This window comes from Littorina saxatilis, linkage group LG13 (assembly GCF_037325665.1).
Source record: "Littorina saxatilis isolate snail1 linkage group LG13, US_GU_Lsax_2.0, whole genome shotgun sequence".
NCBI lineage: Eukaryota > Metazoa > Mollusca > Gastropoda > Littorinimorpha > Littorinidae > Littorina > Littorina saxatilis.
The window spans coordinates 31,321,727-31,344,232 of NC_090257.1; the positions used below are offsets into that span (position 1 = coordinate 31,321,727).

The window sequence follows — 22,506 nt, forward strand, 5'->3', positions numbered from 1 at the left end:
TTTAGAAGCATTCAAATCTGGTCTCAAGACTTTTCTTGTCCCTAAATAATCCTCAGACTACAGTGCCCCGCTACACCCCACCCCCCCCCCCCCCCACCCCACCGGCAAGCCTAAATCAAAGCAGTTGTAAATAGCCATGTACATAATTATTATTTGGAATTTTCTTTTGTTTTTCATGCTTACTTTTGAGTGCCGTGTCTCTGTTTGTGTTGTTGCCTTGTCATCTTCATGTAATGTATGCGTAAGTGTATATGAGTGTGCTTGAGTTGTTAATGCGAAAGAATGTGTATGAGTGCGCCTTGAGGTGAGATATATGCGCGTTATAAATGCTCGTATCATTATTATTATTATGCATGTATTCTTTCACTGAGAAATCACAACCTAGGGAAATGACACAGCTTATTCTCCACACTCAGTTGAACATTATCCAAGTATTCTTGCCAATTATTCGGTGCTCCTCATTGAATGTATCTCTATCAAGAGCATCTGATGCTAAATATTTCCCCTCCCTCTCTCCAGTTAACGTAGACATGCAGATAGACGGGTAGGGAATTGAAGCGCGCGCACGTCACACGCACGCACGCACGCACACACACACACACACACACACACACACACACCACACACACACACTCTCTCTGACAACTCGTTCCTTGCTTGTTTGTCTATTTCTAGCACGTGTAATGCTTACTTTCAATAACTAAATGTGTGTGTAAAATGTTTGTTGTGTGTTTGCAGCGTTGGAATGACTCCGACAGACACGACAGAAGAAATGACGAAAATAATGGGTGTCAAGTCGGTCAGTACTGTGTGTGTGTGTGTGTGTGTGTGTGTGTGTGTGTGTGTGTATAATATTTATGTGTGTGTGTGTATGTGTGTGTGTGTGTGCGTGCGTGTGTACGTGCGTACGTGTGTGCGTGCGCGCGCGCGTGTAAGTGTGTGTGTGTGCGAGTGTGTGGGTGTTTGTGCTCGTTGAGAGAGAGAGAGAGAGAGAGAGAGAGAGAGAGAGAGAGAGAGAGAGAGAGATTGGATTGTTTACTCATTTAGGCCATAGCCCCTTATGAGGGGGGTGAACATATATACAATGACATAAGAGAGAGAGAGAGAGAGAGAGAGAGAGAGAGAGAGAGAGAGAGAGAGAGAGAGAGAGAAAGAAAGAGAGAGAGAGAGAGAGAGAGCATACATTCACAATTTCCACTGGTTCGCAACAATGCCAGAACTGTGTAATTATAATTCTTCTCTTTCTTAACATCAGGCCTACGAGTTATCGGACATGACCCAGCTGCAACCTTTAGGTGGTAACTGCAGCATGGACGACATAGCCAAGGTCGTGACCTTCCTGGCCTCTGACCTCTCCGCCGCCATGACAGGCACGTGTCTTCCGGTCGAGAGAGGCTTCCTGGTTGTCCCCCCTACCAAGCCGGCGGCAATGGAGAAAGCAATGGCCCCTATGAAAAACATTGGAGATTTGAACCCGACTTCCACCCAAGAGCGCATGGATCAACTGAAAAAGATGATCGCTCCGAAAACTCCGGCTGACTTTTCCTCAAAAAAGTAGAGCTGATGAAGAGAGAATGTCCATCCGAGAGCGTAGGGATCAAACGAAATCGCAAAATCGTACAGAAAATGCAAAAACAAAGAGATTGCCAACGTTCAAATTTTCATTCGCTTGCGGCTTCGTAGCAGGCGTTAGAAACTTCGATCAAGATAAGTTGTCGTAACTCATTGTGTGTCTGTGCACTGTGGGTCGATATATTTGTGAATGTATCGTTTTATTGTCAATAACAAACGTTCCAACTACTTACCTTTCTTGTTTTTTGATTATGTAGAGAAAATGAAGAAAACTCATGGTGAAAACCGTTGACCCTCTATAGGGTGCCGGTTGACTTACAAATCTTAAAGAAGTTGAGTGAGGTCTTGGACAAATTCAATTTTAAGTTTTCCAAATTCATTATCTACATCAACCATGCATGCAGTTACGTCCCTTGGACATAAAATAATGTTTTTGGAGTTTGTCAAATGTTAACATCTAAACGACTGCTTTTCACTATGATAATACTTTAATGACAACAAAATGAACTGCCATGGTTTGGTAAGTTTCAACAACCTCCTTGAAGTTTTGACACTAAACTTGCATAGGAATGATGTCTTGATCGGTTCTTTCCATCTCTGTGGATTTGACACAAAGAACCCCCAAAAGGCCCTGTACATTGAGAGACTGAGGCATTCAATTCAACTAGTCTTGATAATACATTAATTTATGAAATTATTTATGGACTTAATTGCTTCAGTTATTGTGTGATATAGCTTTAGACATGGACGATAATTGAACGTTCCTCGGTTGTTTTGTTACAATCAGTGACGCAGGACAAAGTGGTTTTATTCCTTAGAATTGAATTCGTAATATTATTGTTTGTTTGTCCTTAATTTAGGAATACAGTAATTTAGCTTGTTCCTTGTTTTTGTTGAATTGTGTGCTTGAAGGGACTTGTGTTAGCACGTGGTGTAACTTTTCAAAGCTTGTTTTGCCATTTATGCCGGTCAGGTGCTGTTGTAGGTTCGTGTCATAAGAAGTGCAGGTTTGTGAAAAAAATTTTTTCTCATATGAGTCATGTTGTTTTTGCTAACTACCGTTTCTAAATATTCGCTTGTTCTTATTGTTGTGTCAGTTTTAATTACGTTGAACCGTGGCGTTTTGACAGAAAAGCCTTACTTTGTGCTTCAGTGAGAATGAACTCTCCTGTTGGTTACTTTATACTCTTGCGAAAGAACAAAAATGCTTTGAAGATTTATTAATCTTACTCTTCTTTTTTTTCTAAATTATTAACAAGAAGAGTACTATATTTCAACTGGCAGCAGAGAAAAGGGATTGAAACAAATCGGCTGTATTAAAGTGTTTAAAATTTTTTTTTTTAAAGATGTGAACATAAAACCAGAACATTAGAGGGTATCACGTGCGTGATTCTGCTCTTGTATGTGATATATGGCATGTTTTCTAGCTTGTATTTTCAGTGCTTTTGTTGCGTTATTGCTTTGGAATCGGTTTACTTTTATATGAATACAAATGTCCTAGCGAAAATAAAATCCGATTAATATTATTTATGGATTTTATTTTATTTTTGTTTTTTGTTGAAAAGGCGCGAACGATTTGTTTTTTAGTCCAACTTATTTATCTTCTTTTCCTTTCGACACACCATCCCATCTTTTTCTTCTTCTTATTGTTGTTTTAATCATCCACTGATTACTTTGTTTTCAACTAGTGATAGTCAACTTACAGCTCCTGTTCGTTGAAAATATTTACGCTATACTGACCAAAAGAGGTCTTGCCTTGCACAAGATGAGAATAAATCACAAATTTGCGTAAAAGAAGTCTGTATCAGATCGTTTCAGTCTTTTCTCTTCTTTCTCATTTCTTCTGCATCATTTATTCTAATTATTGTTTTCTTTGTTTATTTATTCTCAGAGAAACAACACCAAAATTATACTTGTAGAATGCAACACATGTTGGCTAAGCATCCTAATGCTGCTTCCAAGTTTATCAATCGATGGAAAGTAAGCACTGGATTTCCAATTGACACCATGTGCTTGAGTGTGGGTACACGTTTGCTTGAATTATCTCCCCTCTCTCTCTTATCAACATCCCCCCACCAACCTTACACACACACACTCGACTCAAACTTGCCCAATTAGCATCAAAAGCACCTGACACAAAAGAACAGTCAACATTTGAGAATTAATTTATTCAGTACACGGACACGAAGACTAAATGGCGTCTAGATCACCAAGCGGAGTATAACCTTAATGGACCCATCCCTGTTAAAGTTTTAAAAAAACAAAAACCACAACAGATATTCATTATTGGAAAAAAAGATAATTTACATTTTTGTGAATGTTTTAAAACGTTACTCGTATCGATTGTTGTTCATCAGAGACAGTATCCATGTCCCACCCCTGTATCAGCACTGCGACACGTAAAAGACCTGGGTCATTCCGCCAGAAGTGCAGGTGGGTGATATCACACCTAAACACGCACACACCTTGGTAGCGCGACTCTGTTCCTACTAGCTTTTCACCGGGAGGGACAATACACTATTGAAAATGAGAAAAAAGGAAGATAAGAAAATCTTTATAAATCTGGTGGCTGACGTGACAAGATAGTCACACAGAAAGAAAGGTATCTTTATTTAACAGTTATCGTTTATCAGCCGTAACCCGAGATAATTTAATCGTTTCCACGCACATATATATAGAGTTACTAAACCACCAAACAGATCTACGGAAAGATGAATAATAAATCATCATTGTTTTACCATGTATTCGTTTTTCCTGTTATTTTCAAATCAAGTTTTCAGATATACACATATTCGGATTTTATCAAAGAATTCCCCCCAAACGTATTCGAAAGCTTTTCTCAAACAATATAAACAAAGACGCAGCAATATTGATGCCAAGACAAAACAGACTGACGGACGTATATATATACAATAACGCATAATGTAATAACATAAAAATCGTTTGAAATAACTGCCCCTTAGTTTCAAAGAATTGGGTCGAGCAGAGTGACGGACTTTGACATTGAATCACGAACACATCAAAATTATCACAGAATGCTTTTGTAATGTATCACATGCATTGCAGAAAATAGATATTTTCCAAAGGGAAAAAATAGCAAATAGAGAGAGAGAGAGAGAGAGAGAGAGAGAGAGAGAGAGAGAGAGAGAGAGAGAGAGAGAGAGATGATTTGGTACAGCGAATAATTGCATATACGGTTTTATAACTATTTGATTAAAACATTGATGAACGTAATTATCTGATAAAAGCATTGATAACTTTCTTTCTTTCTTTATTTGGTGTTTAACGTCGTTTTTAACCGTTCAAGGTTATATCGCGACGGAGGGAAGGGGGGTGATGGGATAAAGCCACTTGTCAATTGTTTCTTGCTCACAAAAGCACTAATCAAAAATTTGCTCCAGGGGCTTGCAACGTAGTACAATATATTACCTTACTGGGAGAATGCAAGTTTCCAGTACAAAGGACAACATTTCTTACATACTGCTTGACTAAAATCTTTACAAACATTGACTATATTCTATACAAGAAACACTTAACAAGGGTAAAAGGAGAAACAGAATCCGTTAGTCGCCTCTTACGACATGCTGGGGAGCATCGGGTAAATTCTTTCTCGTCCCAACCAATATGGGACTCCCCCTAACCCGCGGGGGGCACATTGATAACGTAATAAATACTACAATCAAGGAAAAAAACGCATAACGCTTTCGCACAGAACGTTTCTTATATATCTGTACAAGGCTGGTTTGACAATGGGGACATGATATGTACAGTATGGTTTGCGTCCGATTTGATGTCACTGTGACTGTGTACTGCAGAGGGAGATGTTCGCACGTGCGACATCTTACAACAAACTTATCTACATAAACAACGTGACGTTTAAGATCAGCGGAAAATACCAAGAAATGCCAATAACTTTCATCACCCTAACTGATGCTGATTAATTTACACTGAAAATGTGTAGACAAAGAACTAGTGCGGTTGAAAGTATACAAGTAATGTGGTTATTACACTTTTACTGACAGATATGCTAACGAGGAAACATGAACACAATTATCAATGAATTACATTCACTTTTTATACTTTACTATGTACAAAACAGAATACGATGAGTAAGGACATGTACAATTTAAAAATCCACGTATGAATTAATTAAGAAAGCGAACTGTAGTGTTAAAATGAGAGAACAAACAAAACATATCAAAAACAAAACAAAACACCAATGTCAAAACACGTACGGCAAACAGTCAGCGTTTTCTACATAGTTACACAACTGATTGCAACTATGACTAAAATGAAATGAGGACAATCCTGCACTGAAATACTGATTCGTACGATAATTGTTCGTGCATGCGTGTTTCATCATTCGCATGAGTGTTGTAAAACGCAGAGGTTCAAAGTTACAGAAGATATTTTTTGTAAAAGAAAAAGATCTTTAACAACGTTTACGGACCTCTCCGATTCCAACATCAAATCAAAAATGGGAAGAAAATCACGATCACCAAAGATTTTGTTTTTGCGAATGGTCATGATGGCTACAGTACACCATCAGAATGACGTCAGCAACATTTTTACATAAAAGTCGATGATGTTATCACACAGATGCAGTAGGTACGGACCCCGCGTTTGGCTAATGACGTAATACAAACTCCCTTGCTTTTCAAGTGCTGAACAAAAAAACAACTGCATGCTTTTTATTCCAACAAAGTTAGCAAGCGGGCGACACATTATAATATCTAATTGGAGTAAAACTAAGGCTAATTACTTCTTTGTTACAACGAAAACATCATCGACACGATTAAATCATAAAAAAATGGGACGTTTGTGATGATTTAAAAAAAAAATCAAACCTTCAAGCAATGTCGGGTTTGTCGTCGATGTCATGTGCTAAAGAAACTTGATGTAATGGGCCTTAGTAGCAGGGGATGTGTAATCAAACAACATTGAATCTGAAAGGTCTGATTTAAATGCAAAAGACGTTCAGCATACAAAAGCCATTTTGTACAGTTCGTTGAAAACTTGCTTGTGGACAAACAAAGATTTAGCAGCAAGGAGAAAACAAAATCAAAGTTAGCGTCATCGATGTCGTCCCACAAAACAGATAGAAGTAACACCTTTTTTTTCTCTCCCAGAAACTGATTCCGTCGAATGTCATAGCAAGTTCCGGGTTACAACTAATGACGTCATTCCGTCACATGACGTCACAGGTCCTCGGAACCCATGGAGTCGCGGTGACCAAGCAGTCGCCGCAAGCTGTCGTCACCAATATCAAGGGGAACAAGCGCTGCTCGGCGCGGGTTAGGGGGCGCAACTCGGTGAATATCGTCGATGTCTGACGTCAGGGCGGCGCCACGCCGTCGGACGCTGCGTCGGATGAGGGTGCGCATGACGTCATCTGCACACAGCACACGTTTTCGTTAACATTCTGCGCTTCGAGGAAGCAGTCGATGAAAAAGTGGAACAAGTCAACACAGGAAAACCAACGAAGGATGGAGACACGTTCAAAGTATGCTGCCTCTCAGCCTCTCTCGCCCCCCCCCCTCCACATTCCCGCACCCAATACGTTATTAATATTTCAGTTATAGCTTTGTTTTTGTTTCGCTTTGTTTGTGTGTTTCGGTTGTTACTTTGCTTGTTGCTGTTTGAGCAGGATGTTGCATTCATTTTACACATCAAAAATAAAGGGCTGAACAAACACTGCTCCCTTGCACCCCCCCCCCACCCCCCCCACCCTGACTTTCACACTTACTAAACACTTGTTTGGACAAACATTTTCCAACTGAACAATAACCGAGTAGATTATGATTACACACCAAGCCCTCTTTTTAAATTTCACTGTGAAAACTATTGTTCCCAGAACAGAATTGATAAATAAAAATTCAAAGAAGTGTCTGTTTCAAGAAAATGTTCAATTCGTACTAAAACACTTACAACAAAGCAAGGAAAACATGCATTTTAGCAGTCGCCAGTGATATTGTCAACAGAAATAGATAACAGAAACATACGTTTACAAGTACATGTCAAGACCAAGAAAGTTCTTGGAAAACACTTATTGTAACCTTACCAATCTGTCAACCGTCAGTTTTTCTACTCCATTTTGTAGAAAACAGATTTTGACTTTCGTACGTGAATACGTGAATCAATCCAAAAAAAGACAATCGTGAGCAAAGGAGAGAAGATTAGCACAGAGAACAGGTGCTTGATAAAAACCACTGCATATCCGTTTCGAGTTACAGCCAAGACAAAATATTGATCTATTCAGAAACAACCTGGATCCGAACAGTCGATCACGAAGGCACAAACACAAACAGATTGAACACCAGACGGTTGGGGGTTAGTTACCCAATAAGAAATATGCCTCCGAATAAAAAGAAACTTCTTTGACGGGCGCAGTGGCGTGGTGATAAGACGTCGGCCTCGTAATCGGGAGGTCGTGAGTTCGAATCCCGGTCGCTGCCGCCTGGTGGGTTAAGAGTGGACATTTTTCCGATCTCCCAGGTCAACTTATGTGCAGACCTGCTAGTGACTTAAAAGTGCGCACGGAAAAGTATCAAGAGTTCGGTGGGTTATAAAAACATGAAAATACCCAGCATGCCTCCCCCGAAATCGGCGTATGGTGCCTGAATGGCGGGGTAAAAACCGTCATACACGTACAAATCCACTCGTGCTAAAAACATGAGTGAACGTGGGAGTCTAAGCCCATGAACGAAGAAGAAGAAGAAAAAACAAGTCGCGTAAGGCGAAAATACAACATTTAGTCAAGTAGCTGTCGAACTCACAGAATGAAACTGAACGCAATGCCATTTTTCAGCAAGACCGTATACTCGTAGCATCGTCAGTCCACCGCTCATGGCAAAGGCAGTGAAATTGACAAGAAGAGCGGGGTAGTAGTTGCGCTAAGAAGGATAGCACGCTTTTCTGTACCTCTCTTAGTTTTAACTTTCTGAGCGTGTTTTTAATCCAAACATATCATATCTATGTTAGGCGCGTTTGATCGATCTGCGCGATCGCGCGATCGCGCTGCGCGTTTGGTGGTTCGATCAAACGCGCACACATCGATCGATGTGTGCGCATTTGATCGATGCAAAGAATAGGCTACAAAGAATACAAGAATCGTTAAAACGCGCAGCTCTTATACTTGCGCATTTGGACGATCTGTCACAAAGTAAGTCCCTACCACACACACACATCGCACGCCGGAAGTGAAATCGAAAAGTTTCAAATACAGGAATGTTCCGAAATATACCCCACCAACGTTTTTGATTTGTTTGTTGTCAGGCCTCTCAATCTTTCAAACAGTCTCTCTCTCTCTCTCTCTCTCTCTCTCTCTCTCTCTCTCTCTCTCTCTCTCTCTCTCTCTCTCTCTCTCTCTCTCTCTCTCTCTCTCTCTCTCTCTCTCTCTCTCTCTTAGTCTCTCAGTCTCTCTCTCTCTCTTAGTCTCTCAGTCTCTCTCTCTCTCTCTTCTCTCTAGGCTCTCTCTCCTCTCTCTCTCTATCGCTCTCTCTCTCCAGACTCTTAGTCTCTCTCTCTCTCTCTCTCTCTCTTAGTCGCTCAGGCTCTCTGTCTCTCTCTCTCTTAGTCTCAGTCTCTCTCTCTCTTCTCTGTCTCTCTCCTCAGTCTCTGCTCTCTCTCTCTTCTCTCTCTCTCTCTCACACACACTTTCTCTCTCTCTCTCTCTCTCAGTCTCTCTCTTAGTCTCTCAGTCTCTCCCCCCAATCCCTCCTTCCTCATCTCTGTCCATCCCTCTGACATCTCATGAAAACAGCTGAACTTTTAAATCAATGAGCTAATACATGTGAAATGGATGATCAGGTGCAACCTCGACGCATATATACCTGTGATGTGATGTCTTTGAGGTAGTCTAAGTGTTTGGTACAATATAATCCCATTTTTTCTTCTTTTTTTAAATGTCCTACAGATTGTTGTTTAGACACTTATAGCTAGGCCTACTTCCGGTCATAACTTCCGGTCATTGCCAGCAGACGTGTGTGTGCGTAGTATGGTGATTTGTGAGACGGATCGTCCAAATGCGCAAGTATATAAGAGCTGCGAGTTTTAACGATTCTTGTATTCTTTGTATCGATCAAACGCGCACACATCGATCGATGTGTGCGCGTTTGATTGATCCACCAAACGCGCAGCGCGATCGCGCGATCGCGCAGATCGATCAAACGCGCCTAACATCTATATGTTTTTGGAATCAGGAACCGACAAGGAATAAGATGAAAGTGTTTTTAAATTGATTTCGACAATTTAATTTTGATAATAATTTTTATATATTTAATTTCCAGAGCTTGTTTTTAATCCAAATATAACATATTTATATGTTTTTGGAATCAGCAAATGATGGAGAATAAGATGAACGTAAATTTGGATCGTTTTATAATTTTTTTTTTCTCCAATTTTTAGATTTTTAATGACCAAAGTCATTAATTAATTTTTAAGCCACCAAGCTGAAATGCAATACCGAAGTCCGGGCTTCGTCGAAGATTACTTGACCAAAATTTCAACCAATTTGGTTGAAAAATGAGGGCGTGACAGTGCCGCCTCAACTTTCACGAAAAGCCGGATATGACGTCATCAAAGACATTTATCAAAAAAATGAAAAACACATTCGGGGATTTCATACCCGGGAACTCTCATGTCAAATTTCATAAAGATCGGTCCAGTAGTTTAGTCTGAATCGCTCTACACACACACAGACACACAGACACACACACACACGCACGCACGCACGACATACACCACGACCCTCGTCTTGATTCCCCCCTCTACGTTAAAACATTTAGTCAAAACTTGACTAAATGTAAAAAGAAACTTAAATAGTTACGTACGTGTTCTTTACTGGCCAACAATGAATTAGGCCTTTCAATAAAAGAGACTTTACAACCCGGCAACATATCGCTTTCTCAAACCACCCTACCCTTCCCCACCAAAACTTAGTGAAAGTGTATAATTTGCTAATGCGGGAATGAGGAAAAATACTTTCTAGTGAACAAACAAACAAAATCAAAAAACAAGAAAGGTAGGTTGTTGGAACGTTTGTTATTGACAACATTTTGTCATTTTAAAAATTTTGGAACGTTGGCAGTCTTTGTTTTTGGATTTATTTGAACAAACAAACACAATATTTTCATCGCACCATAAAGTATTCAGTCTTTTTATTGAATGACACTGTACCGTCCGCCCAAAGTCATGAAACTTATGCATGGAAGGAGAAGCTGTTCTTTCATATCTTTATTTGGTGTTTAACGTCGTTTTCAACCGTTCAAGGTTATATCGCGACGGGGAGAGGGGGGGGGGGGGGGGGGGAATGGGATAGAGCCACTTGTTAATTGTTTCTTGTTCACAATAGCACTAATAAAAAAATTGCTCCAGGGGCTTGCAACGAAGTACAATATATGACCTTACTGGGAGAATGCAAGTTTCCAGTACAAAGGACTTAACATTTCTTACATACTGCTTGACTAAAATCTTTACAAACATTGACCATATTCTATACAAGAAACACTTAACAAGGGTAAAAGGAGAAACAGAATCCGTTATAAGTCGCCTCTTACGACATGCTGGGGAGCGTCGGGTAAATTCTTCCCCCTAACCCGCGGGGGGGGGGGGGGGGGGGGGAGGACTAGAAGCTGTCTTCTCCAAAGAAAAGAGATACTTTGAACTACCATAACTCTAAATAAGACACAAACACAAAACAGAAAACCATTGATCTTAAGTACATATAGATAATTTCACTGTCAGTGTAAATCATGCTACGGCCTGCTGGAAATGAATATCAAAACTGTTGGTTTCTATCTTAACACAGACGGTTTATTTCCACCTATTACCCACATGAAAAAACAAAACAAATTTGGAACAACAATTACCACCATGTCAAGCCCGGTTAGTTAGTAAAAGCGGAGGTACAATACCTCCTACACAGGTGACAAAGTATAAAGTGAAAAAGAGAAACAAAACGACGGCAGTTTTTTTAGTGTTTAAAAATAATATTGAAACAAATAATGGGAAAAAGCCAAACGACAAACACGTTTTCTTAACTATAAAAAGACATCATAAAAGGCAATTAATAAGAACTTCAAATCCGTACCCCGGTTAGTTGGTTGGTTGTTTTCCATGTCACTTCAACCTATTTCGCTACTCGGGACCCCGCGCGCACCGCGTAAAACTCAATGATTTTGCAAACTTAAAGAACAAGAAATTCCTCCGAGGTAGGAAAAACACCCCCGTCCTTACCATTCTCACTGCCACCAACTGAGAAGGTTATTTCCCTTTGACCATTAATATGTCCCTCTATAAGTCCTTGTAGAATCTTAATCCACCAATAACTCCCTAACAGTGTGTTTGACTGGTCCCAATTTTTGTAAGGACCGTCTCAGGAATGTATAGAATCTGTTCATCAAGTTTGGTGACGATCGGTCCGTTCATTCTTGAGATCTATATGCGAACACAAACACACAAACAAACAAACAAACAAACACATCGACCGAATCCTATACACACCCCTATACCGGGGGTGTAACAAACACATCGACCGAATCCTATACACACCCCTATACCGGGGGTGTAATAAACGCAGTACCGGAGAAAATGCTCACAGAGGGTAACGATTTTTGTCCATAGTTATGCCAATGAGCACTGGCATGTGCACGTGGCAAGATAATTCTTTATTGATGCAACAACTCTACGTCACTCGGACTCCTAATTGCTTTTCATAATTCTGACAAACGCCAAAAGATCGAACAAAGCTAAAGCTTGTGCGTTGTGTAAATTCAATCATTTTTAAAACGTTTGATCGCATGGTATTGGGTTGGCGGGAGGTGAGGGGGGATTGGGAAATAGATTTTCTTTTTTCAGAGAGAGAGAGAGAGAGAGAGAGAGAGAGAGAGAGAGAGAGAGAGAGAGAGAGAGAGAGAGAGAGAGAGAGAGAGAGAGTGAGAGAGAGAGAGAGAGAGAGAGAGAGAGAGAGAGAGAGAATCAGAATCAGAATGGTTTAATTGCTCATGCAATATTATGCCCATTGCAAGTTGGGCTGGATTTGGGGAAGGGTATTCTAACACTCAAATATCGAAACCGAAGCCGATAGTGCATTTACACAAAGTTGCATGAATAAGAGTGTCCGTTCAAACTGACATTACAACATGTCAGACGTGTCGCGCTCTGAACGAGGCTATAAGTGTCCGTTCAATGCCCATTGTTTTTCACAATACGCTCGGTAAGAGAGAGAGAGAAAGAAAGAAAGAAAGAAAGAAAGAGAGAGAGAGAGAGAGAGAAAGAGAGAGAGAGAGAGAGAGAAAGAGAGAGAGAGAGAGAGAGAGAGAGAGAGAGAGAGAGAGAGAGAGAGATGCAAACATTGTTAATGACGTTTATAGCAGCAGTTTGTTAATTGCTAAAACACGGTAAAGGGAAGCTGAGGCGAAAGGAAAGCCAGATTTGCTGATGTACTGAAACGCGTGGAAGACTGAAATCAACATGAAACTCCCACGAGTGCATGCAGTGTTAGAAGAGAAGCGAACATATCAGTGTTAGAAAAAGAAGCAAAACTGTCAGTGTTAGAAAAAGAAGCAAACTTGTTAGTGCTGAAACAGAAATAATATTTTGTATTAGTGGTGAACACTTAGCTTAAATCACTTAGCTTTGCACGCATTATTTAAGAACTACAAACATTCACCAAGGTTTCCAATATTCACAAGACGACGGACAACACCGAGTATTAGTGCAGCTAGGCACACGATTATCTTGAAAGAAGAACACGCAGAGGAAAAAGCGCACTCGTCGTGATGCCGTCACAATGACGTCATACAAATGACGTCATCTGACACACTTACATTCACCTCCCCATTGACAGGTGGAGTATCTGAAGTTCGTGGACGTCTGAATCTATTTCGGTTTATCACAACTGAAATATGACGCAAGAGGGAACATTACAGAATGTTTACAATAAAAAGTGGAACAGATGAATACATCTTTGATCAGTTGGTTTTTAAATCGACAGAGGATTGAGTGGTTGACCGACTGGCTGATTGAATAGTTTGTTGCCTGTATCAGCCGTTTAAAAAAAAAACCAGCCTCTTCTTTTACCATGTTCAGGCCTGAAAGTGGTGAGTATTGTACTCGCCATGGCGAGTAGAAACATGTAAATGGTGAGTAAAAATGTTAATCTACTCGACAAATACGAATAATGTTGCTGAAACAAATGGTTGGTTTGGCGAGTAAAATTTGCTCTCTGGCTAGTAAATTATGAGAAGTACTAGCCAAAGGCCAGTGCCCCATTTTGTTGACTTTCAGCGCTGATGTAGCGGCAATTTACACAAGTACAACATGTTTCAGTAAGCTTCAAATACTAAACAGATGCCAACATAACAAAGGATTGTGAATACGACTCACAGAAATAGTCTTGCCCTCTTCGCATATTTGTTACATTCTAAGAATGATTCTTGGACGACTTAAGTAACAAAACTATCACAACGTGTACCCAAAACAATATCATTCTACTAAACTTTGATCCCAAAAATGGTTGAGTACTGTTAAAAGCGTTATAAAAAATTAATGCCCCTGCAAAAAAAAAAAAACAAGTCGCGTAAGACGAAAATGCAACATTTAGTCAAGCTCAGTCGAACTCACAGAATGAAACTGAACGCATTACATTTTTTCCGCAAGACCGTACACTCGTAGCATCGTCTGTCCACCGCTCGTGGCAAAGGCAGTGAAATTAACAATACAGAAAAGCGCTGTAGCGGTTGCGGTGAGGAGGATAGCCCGCTTTTCTATATCTCTATTCTTTTTAACTCTCTGAACGTGTTTTTAATCCAAACATATCACATCTACATGTTTTTGGAATCAGGAACGGACAAGGAATAAGATGAAATTGTTTTTAAATCGATTTCGGAAATTTAATTTTAATCATAATTTTTATATTTTTAATTTTCAGAGCTTGTTTTTAATCCGAATATAACATAATTATATGTTTTTGGAATCAGAAAATGATGAAGAATACAATAAACGTAATTTTGGATAGTTTTATAAAACAAATAATTTTAATTACAATTTTCAGATTTTTAATGACCAAAGTCATTAATTAAATTTTAAGCCTCCAAGCTGAAATGCAATACCAAAGTCCGGCCTTCGTCGAAGATGGCTTTGCCAAAATTTCAATCAATTTGATTGAAAAATGAGGGTGTGACAGTGCCGCCTCAACTTTTACAAAAAGCCGGATATGACGTCATCAAAGACATTTATGGAAAAAATGAAAAATAATCTGGGGATATCATACCCAGGAACTCTCATGAAAAATTTCATAAAGATCGGTCCAGTAGTTTACTCTGAATCGCTCTACACACACACACACACACACACACACACACACACACACACACACACACACACACACACACACACACACACACACACACACACACACACACATACACCACGACCCTCGTCTCGATTCCCCCCTCTATGTTAAAACATTTAGTCAAAACTTAACTAAATGTAAAAAGGAAAGAAAAAAGAACAAGGTCCCACAGCTGAAATAGACAATCACATCATGAAGAAAGTGTTTTATCCCACCATGACAAAAGATACAATTGATGAAAGGGAAGATTCCAAATGCAATTAAAATTCTCATGAACAAAAAACTAAATAAAAACCATGGTAACAGAACTAACGCACTTTAAAACAATAATTTCCCCGTGTTCTGTATACCTCTGAAATACAAATAATCCGCAGCATAAAAGAACTTCAAAATGCCTAATACATTTTCTGGACAAATGTCTGAAAAATAATCTCAATAATTCTTGAAATGAAGCTGGAAAAATTAAACTACATTAAGAAGCTCTTTAGTTCAGCGGCGAGCGCATTATTAATCCCACGTTTGAAAAAAATAGAGGCTATGAAATTAACACATACCCCCACCTCCATTCCCGATCCTCGTTGACACATAAGGCTAACCATGCATATTCCACTCTAATACTGGGATGTCCTTTCTTATGACACACACAGCGAACCATACTCCATCTTTCTACACTGTGATACAGTCGGTTCACCATACCTCTTTTCTTTTCCCTTGGTTGCACGAGGCAAGATGTGTCCACGTGCTGCTGACACGCGTCGCACGTGCGTGTGTTCATGCCCTGTGTCTCTTTGGGTGTCAACCATTCGCCCAGGAAACTAGCTTCCCCACACAGCGGGCATTCTGTTCGCCGCTCCACCAACACCCCTGTGAAAAAGAATTATTTTAGTCGTCATAATTATCATCATTCTTGTTTTTGTTTTCGGCAGTGAGGGTGATGGAAAGAAACATCATCATCATCATCATCATCATCATCATCATCATCATCATCATCATCATCATCATCATCATCATCATCATCCCGTCGCGATATAACCTTGAACGGTTGAAAACGACGTTAAACACCAAATAAAGAAAAGAAAGAATCATCATCATCATCATCGTTATCCTCTTCAAAGTAAATAAGGTACATGTTCGCAGTACTGTTACCCGAGATCTAGGGCCTATGTCTTTGTGACCGATGAAACACACGCGCTCATTTTTGTTCGTGCACACACAACACACACACACACACACTCACACACACACACACACACACACACACACACACACACACACACACACACACACACACACACGCACGGACATCTATGCATTAAATCAAAAACGGAACAAAATTCGCGAGCAAAGCAGCAGTGCTTCCAAACAGTTTCACATATGACGATCGGTAACGGAATCTCACGAGAGGTCTAACGTACAGACAGACAGACAGACAGTCAAACAGACAGTCAAACAAACCAGTGTATCCAGTGAGGAGGTCCTCAAAGTCCGTGAGGAGGGGCAGGAGTATGTTCCACATGGAGGCGGCAGGCGTCTGGTCCTGCTTGTCGTCACTGTTGTCACGGATCTGTTCATCAACGAGAACAAATACATTTATTTTGTACAGCAACCATGAAACAAGAGACAAAGCCCACAAGACTCACGTATAAAAACACCACGTTCATGTTCACCACCAAGCTGTTCCATGGCCCGGCATAAGAGCATCCAGCATCACACAAATCAAGCCAACAGCCAGGCTGCTTACTGTGTGTAACTCAACTTTTTCGCTAAATTGACTTCTTAACGGACACCGTCAATCTGCAAAAATTGCCACTCTACACAGAAAACAGCCAGACTGTTGATTTTTGGTACGTGTCCACGTCTTAATAATAATAATAATAATAATAATAATATGGGAGATTTATAGAGCGCTTTACGTTCTCTAAGCGCTTTACAATGAAAAAACATACATATACATACAAAGCAAAGCAAAAAAGCATGCGCAGCAGCATTCAGCACACAAGTGAACAACGAAACACTACATCAATACAAGCTGGAGACTTGGACAGATCTGAGGACGTCAACATGGCTGCCTCTACGTGAAGAAGTACCTTGTAGGTTCAACAGTGACAGATCAAGACTTGGAGTACTGGAAAGTTTTGTTTAGGTGTATTGTTGACACTTACCTCATTAACTGCATGTCGTGTGGTAACAGCAGGCTTGAGTGTCGTGATACCTCGGATGTGGGGAGGTGAACATGCAATAGTAAAGGGAAACTATGAGCCACGCAAAGCAAGCATACGACAGAACAAGTTACTCACCTCAAGTTTCAGAATGACAGGGCCGTCATCATTTCCGTCACATTCTGTCGGTCTTCTCGTGCGTGTGGCCGACGCTTTCCGTTTCGCGACCTTGATCCCTTCTGCCCTTTCTTCGTCCTTGGACGAGTTCTGACCTTGGCCGTCAGAATTCTGTTTGTCTTTGGTCATTTTGTTTCGTGGGCTACCACTGGTACGTTTGTCTTTACTTTGAAGCAAAGTATCTTCATCTTCCTCCTCCTCATCGTCCTCCTCTTCGTCTAGTTCTTCGATGGTTTCAGGTTGGTGAACGCTTCCCATACTTCTGCGTGCGTTTCTCTTTGAGGCGGGTTGCACGTGTGACGAGCCTGAATCCTCACTGTCCCCCACACTGTCCGCGCTGTCCTGCCTCGACAAGGGGGCGTGGTCGTCTGACGTCACGTGTGTCAGTTTGTCGTCATTGCCGTCTGTCATTGTGACGGAATCCGCGGAGCCGTGGCTGGAAGTCTTGTCTCTGTCCTCTCCTGTATTCTCGTCACTCTCCTCATCGTCGTCATCAGCTCCCAACTCCTGCCTTCCTTCGCGGAAGTAGGTGATGAGCAGCTGCACTTTTTCTTCGCTGTGACCTGCGTGTACCCCTCCGCCCCAGTGCGCCAGGAAGACCAGTTTGTGCTTCTCGGCGTGCGCGCGCACTGTCATCAGCTCAAAGAGTCCCGGGGGCATGTAGCAGGGGAACTTGAAGAGGACGGAAAGCCGGCGTCTGTCGCGCAGCTCTCGCCATTTCTTGCGGAAGGAGTCGGGCTCCGCGCTCCGCCGGAACCAGGGGATGAGGAGTCTGTTGACCTTGACATTGCCCTCCGCGTCCTTCTCCGCGGCCAGGTTGTAGCTGGTGTCACGTGACCGCTTGGACACCGGGTAGCCCATCTCCAGTCGCTGCGTCAGGATCTGAAGAACCTGTAATCACACAATATCTAGCTAATTTCTTTTTCTTCTTCAAAGTACAAGGAACTACATAGTTGTGGTTTATGAAGATGATTTCAGAAGTGAAGGTATCTATCTCCTTGATGCTATTTGTGCAAGGTATGTCAAGAAAATAAGTAAAAATCCATCGGATCGCATTATTTTCTCTAGCTACAGTAACAACAGATATAAGAATTCATTTCTGTCCATTACTCTGGGCCGATGTTCCACTTAATGACCTCCTGTACCAAACTTTCGCCTTCAGTTGTATAATTCGTTTTTGTTGTCCTTTTCTTTTGTATCTTGTTCCAACATCCACTTTATCTTACTTACTAATGAGAAGAGAGATCAGAAAGTATTTCAACCTCTTTCGCTCTCTCCCTCATGGCATATTGATACCTCCCAATTGCATTTACCTACCATCCGTCCATAGTTGTATGCGGAGTCTGAAACTTCCTCATGACCAATTCCCCAGCACATTTAAGAATCTAAATGACAAAAAGTTGCCTTAGAAACTCCCGAACTCTCAACCTAATGTCTTCCGCAAACCCGCGTCTCCAAGACCAACACACAATAGTTATGCGGTTATTCTAGTACACATACATGTCGTATGCATTTACAGCGCTTACATCCCTTTGTTGATCAGATCTTTAAATAGCGCTCTGCATGCCTCTTTTTGTTGTTGTAAAGATTTCCGTGTCTCCAAAATCAACACACAATCCACCACTCACCTCTATGGAAGGCTTGTTGATGTCAGCTGGCATGACAGACACCAGCAGACCTTTTAACAGCTCTCTGTCCACCACCCCTTCTGCCAACAGCTCCTGTTTCAGCCGCTCGAACTTGGAGGCCGTGAATGCAATGGCCTTGAGAGTGTCATCAGGGGTGAAGGCCACGGACTCAAGGTCATGGCGGAAGACTTGCTTGAGGACGTCAAACAACCAGGTAGGTCGCAGGAAGACGATCTCCTTGAGGTTAGGGGCGTTGGAGAACCATAATACCTGCAACAGATTCATCGGGGACAGTTTTTACATTTAGTCAAGTTATGACTAAATGTTTTAACATAGAGGGGGGAATCGAGACGAGGGTCGTGGTGTATGTGTGTGTGCGTGTGTGTGTGTGTGTAGAGCGATTCAGACTAAACTACTGGACCGATCTTTATGAAATTTTTCATGAGAGTTCCTGGGAATGATATCCCCAGATTTTTTTTCTTTTTTTCGATAAATGTCTTTGATGACGTCATATCCGGCTTTTTGTAAAAGTTGAGGCGGCACTGTCACACCCTCATTTTTCAATCAAATTGATTGACATTTTGGCCAAGCAGTCTTCGACGAAGGCCGGACTTCGGTATTGCATTTCAGCTTGGTGGCTTAAAAATTGATTAATGACTTTGGTCATTAAAAATCTGAAAATTGTAAAAAAAAAAAATAAAATTATAAAACGATCCAAATTTACGTTAATCTTTTTTTTTTTTTTTATCATGTTCTGATTCCAAAAACATATAAATATGTTATATTTGGATGAAAAACAAGCTCTGAAAATAAAAAAAATAAAAAATATGATCAAAATTAAATTTCCGAAATCGATTTAAAAACACTTTCATCTTATTCCTTGTCGGTTCCTGATTCCAAAAACATATAGATATGATTTGTTTGGATTAAAAACACGCTCAGAAAGTTAAAACGAAGAGAGGTACAGAAAAGCGTGCTATCCTTCTCAGCGGAACTACTACCCCGCTCTTCTTGTCAATTTCACTGCCTTTGCCACAAGCGGTGGACTGACGATGCTACGAGTATACGGTCTTGCTGAAAAATGGCATTGCGTTCAGTTTCATTCTGTGAGTTCGACAGCTTGACTAAATGTTGTATTTTCGCCTTACGCGACTTGTTATACTTTTGTTGTTGTTTATATTGTTCGTCTTCCTCCTCCTACGGACAACCATAGGGCATGGAGCGGTTTTAAGAGTTAGCATTTAAATCTCGTAGTTAGGAGTTCGACCTTCATCTGGTACACGTGCTTCTACGTTTAGTTCTTGCTTCATGTCTTGACAATAAGGCTATTAGACAGGAGATGGAAAACATTTTGCTTCAAGTCGCTGCATGTTCGTTTTTAAAGACTTTTACTTAAAGGTCAACCACATTGCTCGGTCAAAAAAATTCTGCTGAGAGAACATTACTAAATAGTACCAGATGCAAAATATTGGCAAGCAAAGTCCTTTGGTTTAATAGATATCGATCAATGAAAGTGGGTTTTCATACCTGCAATTAAGGGTAAGGGAAGTAAGAATCTAAAACGCAGCCATAGCTGATCTCCCCTCGCAGTGACGTCAGCAGCTGTATTGGCAATGGCAGACCATGAAGAAAACAGTGAAACAAGCAGCGTTTCTTCACTGGAACTATCGTGCTACAGTAGTGATTTTGAGGTTTTGAATGAACACGATCTTCAACCATACCAGTTTGAACCTGAGCTGTCCGATGCTGAGGTTGAGGAAACACCCGACAGAGACGATTTTAGCGAGTCTCTCGATCGTTTGATGTCCATCAACTGGTAAGAAACTACCACTGATTCAGTGATTGTGAGACTCTTCCTCGTATATATTCCTATTATAGAATCGATTCTGGTAGAGCTTGTTTTACAGTCAGTAATTTGTAAAGTTTGTGCGATGTCTTCTTTTACCCTTGATGCAATTCATGCATGCCAGAAAGTGATGCGCATTCCTGATTATAATTTTAGCAAGGACTTGAATTTTAGTCAAAACATCATCCTACTGAGTAGTCAGTATGCCCACTCAATCATTGCAAGTAGCAGTCCCCAAAACTAAAACTAGCCAAATCAGTACACGTATGGATATACCAATGTTCCAATGGAATAACAATTTATTATGGTTTTGTCTAGACATAATGGTCACTACCATTGGTTGTGAATTTGTCCATTTCAGTTGTTTTACTGCCTTAGTAGATCCATTTTTTGTGTGAGTTTGTAGACTGCAGAGAATTTGAACTAAACTTGTATCAAATTTTGTGTGTGCAGGTGTCAGTGCGCAAACTGTGCAGGCATGGGCTCAATCCGAGAATGCCGCTGTTGTCAAGAAATTCCAGAAATGGAATCACTGACAGTAAGCACAGGGGTGGGCTGCATCACTGACCACCCTGGCTTCAGATCAGTGTGCTTGGACCACTATGTCTTGGAGACATGCTATCACTGGTACAACCAGCAGTATGGGAGGGCTATACAGGATGCTAATGAGTAAGTTATTTTTTTTTTAGAATTGTAATCATGATACTATAAATAGGTTTATTTTATGTCATAGATGTGCAAAAACAAATAACAATAAATTAAAAAAATGAAAATTAATTGTCAGATATTCATTTTTATTTCAAGACAATTCATTTATTCGCATGTGCTAATTCTGAGCAAAGCAATATGGGGAATGTTTTCGAGTATCCTGATTGTACACTTTGTGTACTGTGGACTGGGTGGCCGAGTGGTAACGCACTTGCGCTCGGAAGCGAGAGGTTGCGAGTTCGATCCTGGGTCAGGGCGTTAGCAATTTTCTCCCCCCTTTCCTAACCTAGGTGGTGGGTGCTAGTCTTTCGGATGAGACGAAACACCGAGGTCCCTTCGTGTACACTACATTGGGGTGTGCACGTTAAAGATCCCACCATTGACAAAAGGGTCTTGTGTGTGGCGCACGTTATATGTCTTTCGGATGAGATGAAAAACCGAGGTCCCTTTGTGTACACTACATTGGGGTGTGCACGTTAAAGATCCCACGATTGACAAAAGGGTCTTTCCTGGCAAAATTGTATAGGCATAGATAAAAATGTCCACCAAAATACCCGTGTGACTTGGAATAATAGGCCGTGAAAAGTAGGATATGCGCCGAAATGGCTGCGATCTGCTGGCCGATGTGAATGCGTGATGTATTGTGTAAAAAAAATTCCATCTCACACGGCATAAATAAATCCCTGCGCCTTGAATATGTGCGCGATATAAATTGCATAAATTTTTTTTTTAAAAATCCCTGCGCTTAGAACTGTACCCACGGAATACGCGCGATATAAGCCTCATATTGATCGATTGATTGATACTGTCATTAATACTGTATGCTTGTTTTTCTTTCCAGGCGGTATCGGTATGTAGCTTACCGCATGCTTGTGCGGTGGGTCTGGAAATGGCTGGGGAGAGACATCAGGGTCACCTTACCAGCTTGTGCGGTTGCAAGAATTAGAGAACAGTTTCCTAGTGCAGATGGGCAGTACGTGGGTTATAGGGACCCAGAGTAATATTACATTATATGACAGCATCAGCCCATTTTTGCATCCTTATGTGTTCCAATTTTATTGA

The 22,506-nt window shown here is 40.8% G+C and overlaps 2 protein-coding genes across 4 annotated transcripts in view; one reads left to right on the forward strand and one right to left on the reverse strand.

The window, feature by feature from the left end:
- The window catches only part of LOC138945490 (uncharacterized oxidoreductase TM_0325-like), a 13,090-nt gene extending 9,992 nt beyond the window's left edge, over window positions 1–3,098 (forward strand). The window contains exons 8-9 of the mRNA XM_070316924.1: window positions 739–799; window positions 1,256–3,098. Coding sequence (XP_070173025.1) covers window positions 739–799; window positions 1,256–1,558 — 364 coding nt within the window. The 3' untranslated portion in view covers window positions 1,559–3,098. The remainder of the gene's footprint in view (window positions 1–738; window positions 800–1,255) is intronic.
- Window positions 3,099–3,721: 623 nt separating this feature from the next.
- The window catches only part of LOC138945483 (malignant fibrous histiocytoma-amplified sequence 1 homolog), a 60,969-nt gene continuing 42,184 nt past the window's right edge, over window positions 3,722–22,506 (reverse strand). For 2 of the 3 annotated variants that reach the window (XM_070316915.1, XM_070316914.1), the window contains 6 exons: window positions 18,891–19,160; window positions 17,224–18,153; window positions 16,382–16,490; window positions 15,623–15,790; window positions 13,401–13,471; window positions 6,778–6,964 (listed from right to left, as the gene is read on the reverse strand). In XM_070316915.1, the coding sequence (XP_070173016.1) occupies window positions 6,908–6,964; window positions 13,401–13,471; window positions 15,623–15,790; window positions 16,382–16,490; window positions 17,224–18,153; window positions 18,891–19,160 (1,605 nt within the window). In that variant the 3' untranslated portion in view covers window positions 6,778–6,907. Of the gene's footprint in view, window positions 6,965–13,400; window positions 13,472–15,622; window positions 15,791–16,381; window positions 16,491–17,223; window positions 18,154–18,890; window positions 19,161–22,506 lie in introns of all 3 variants that reach the window. The other variant, XM_070316916.1, reaches the window with a different exon arrangement.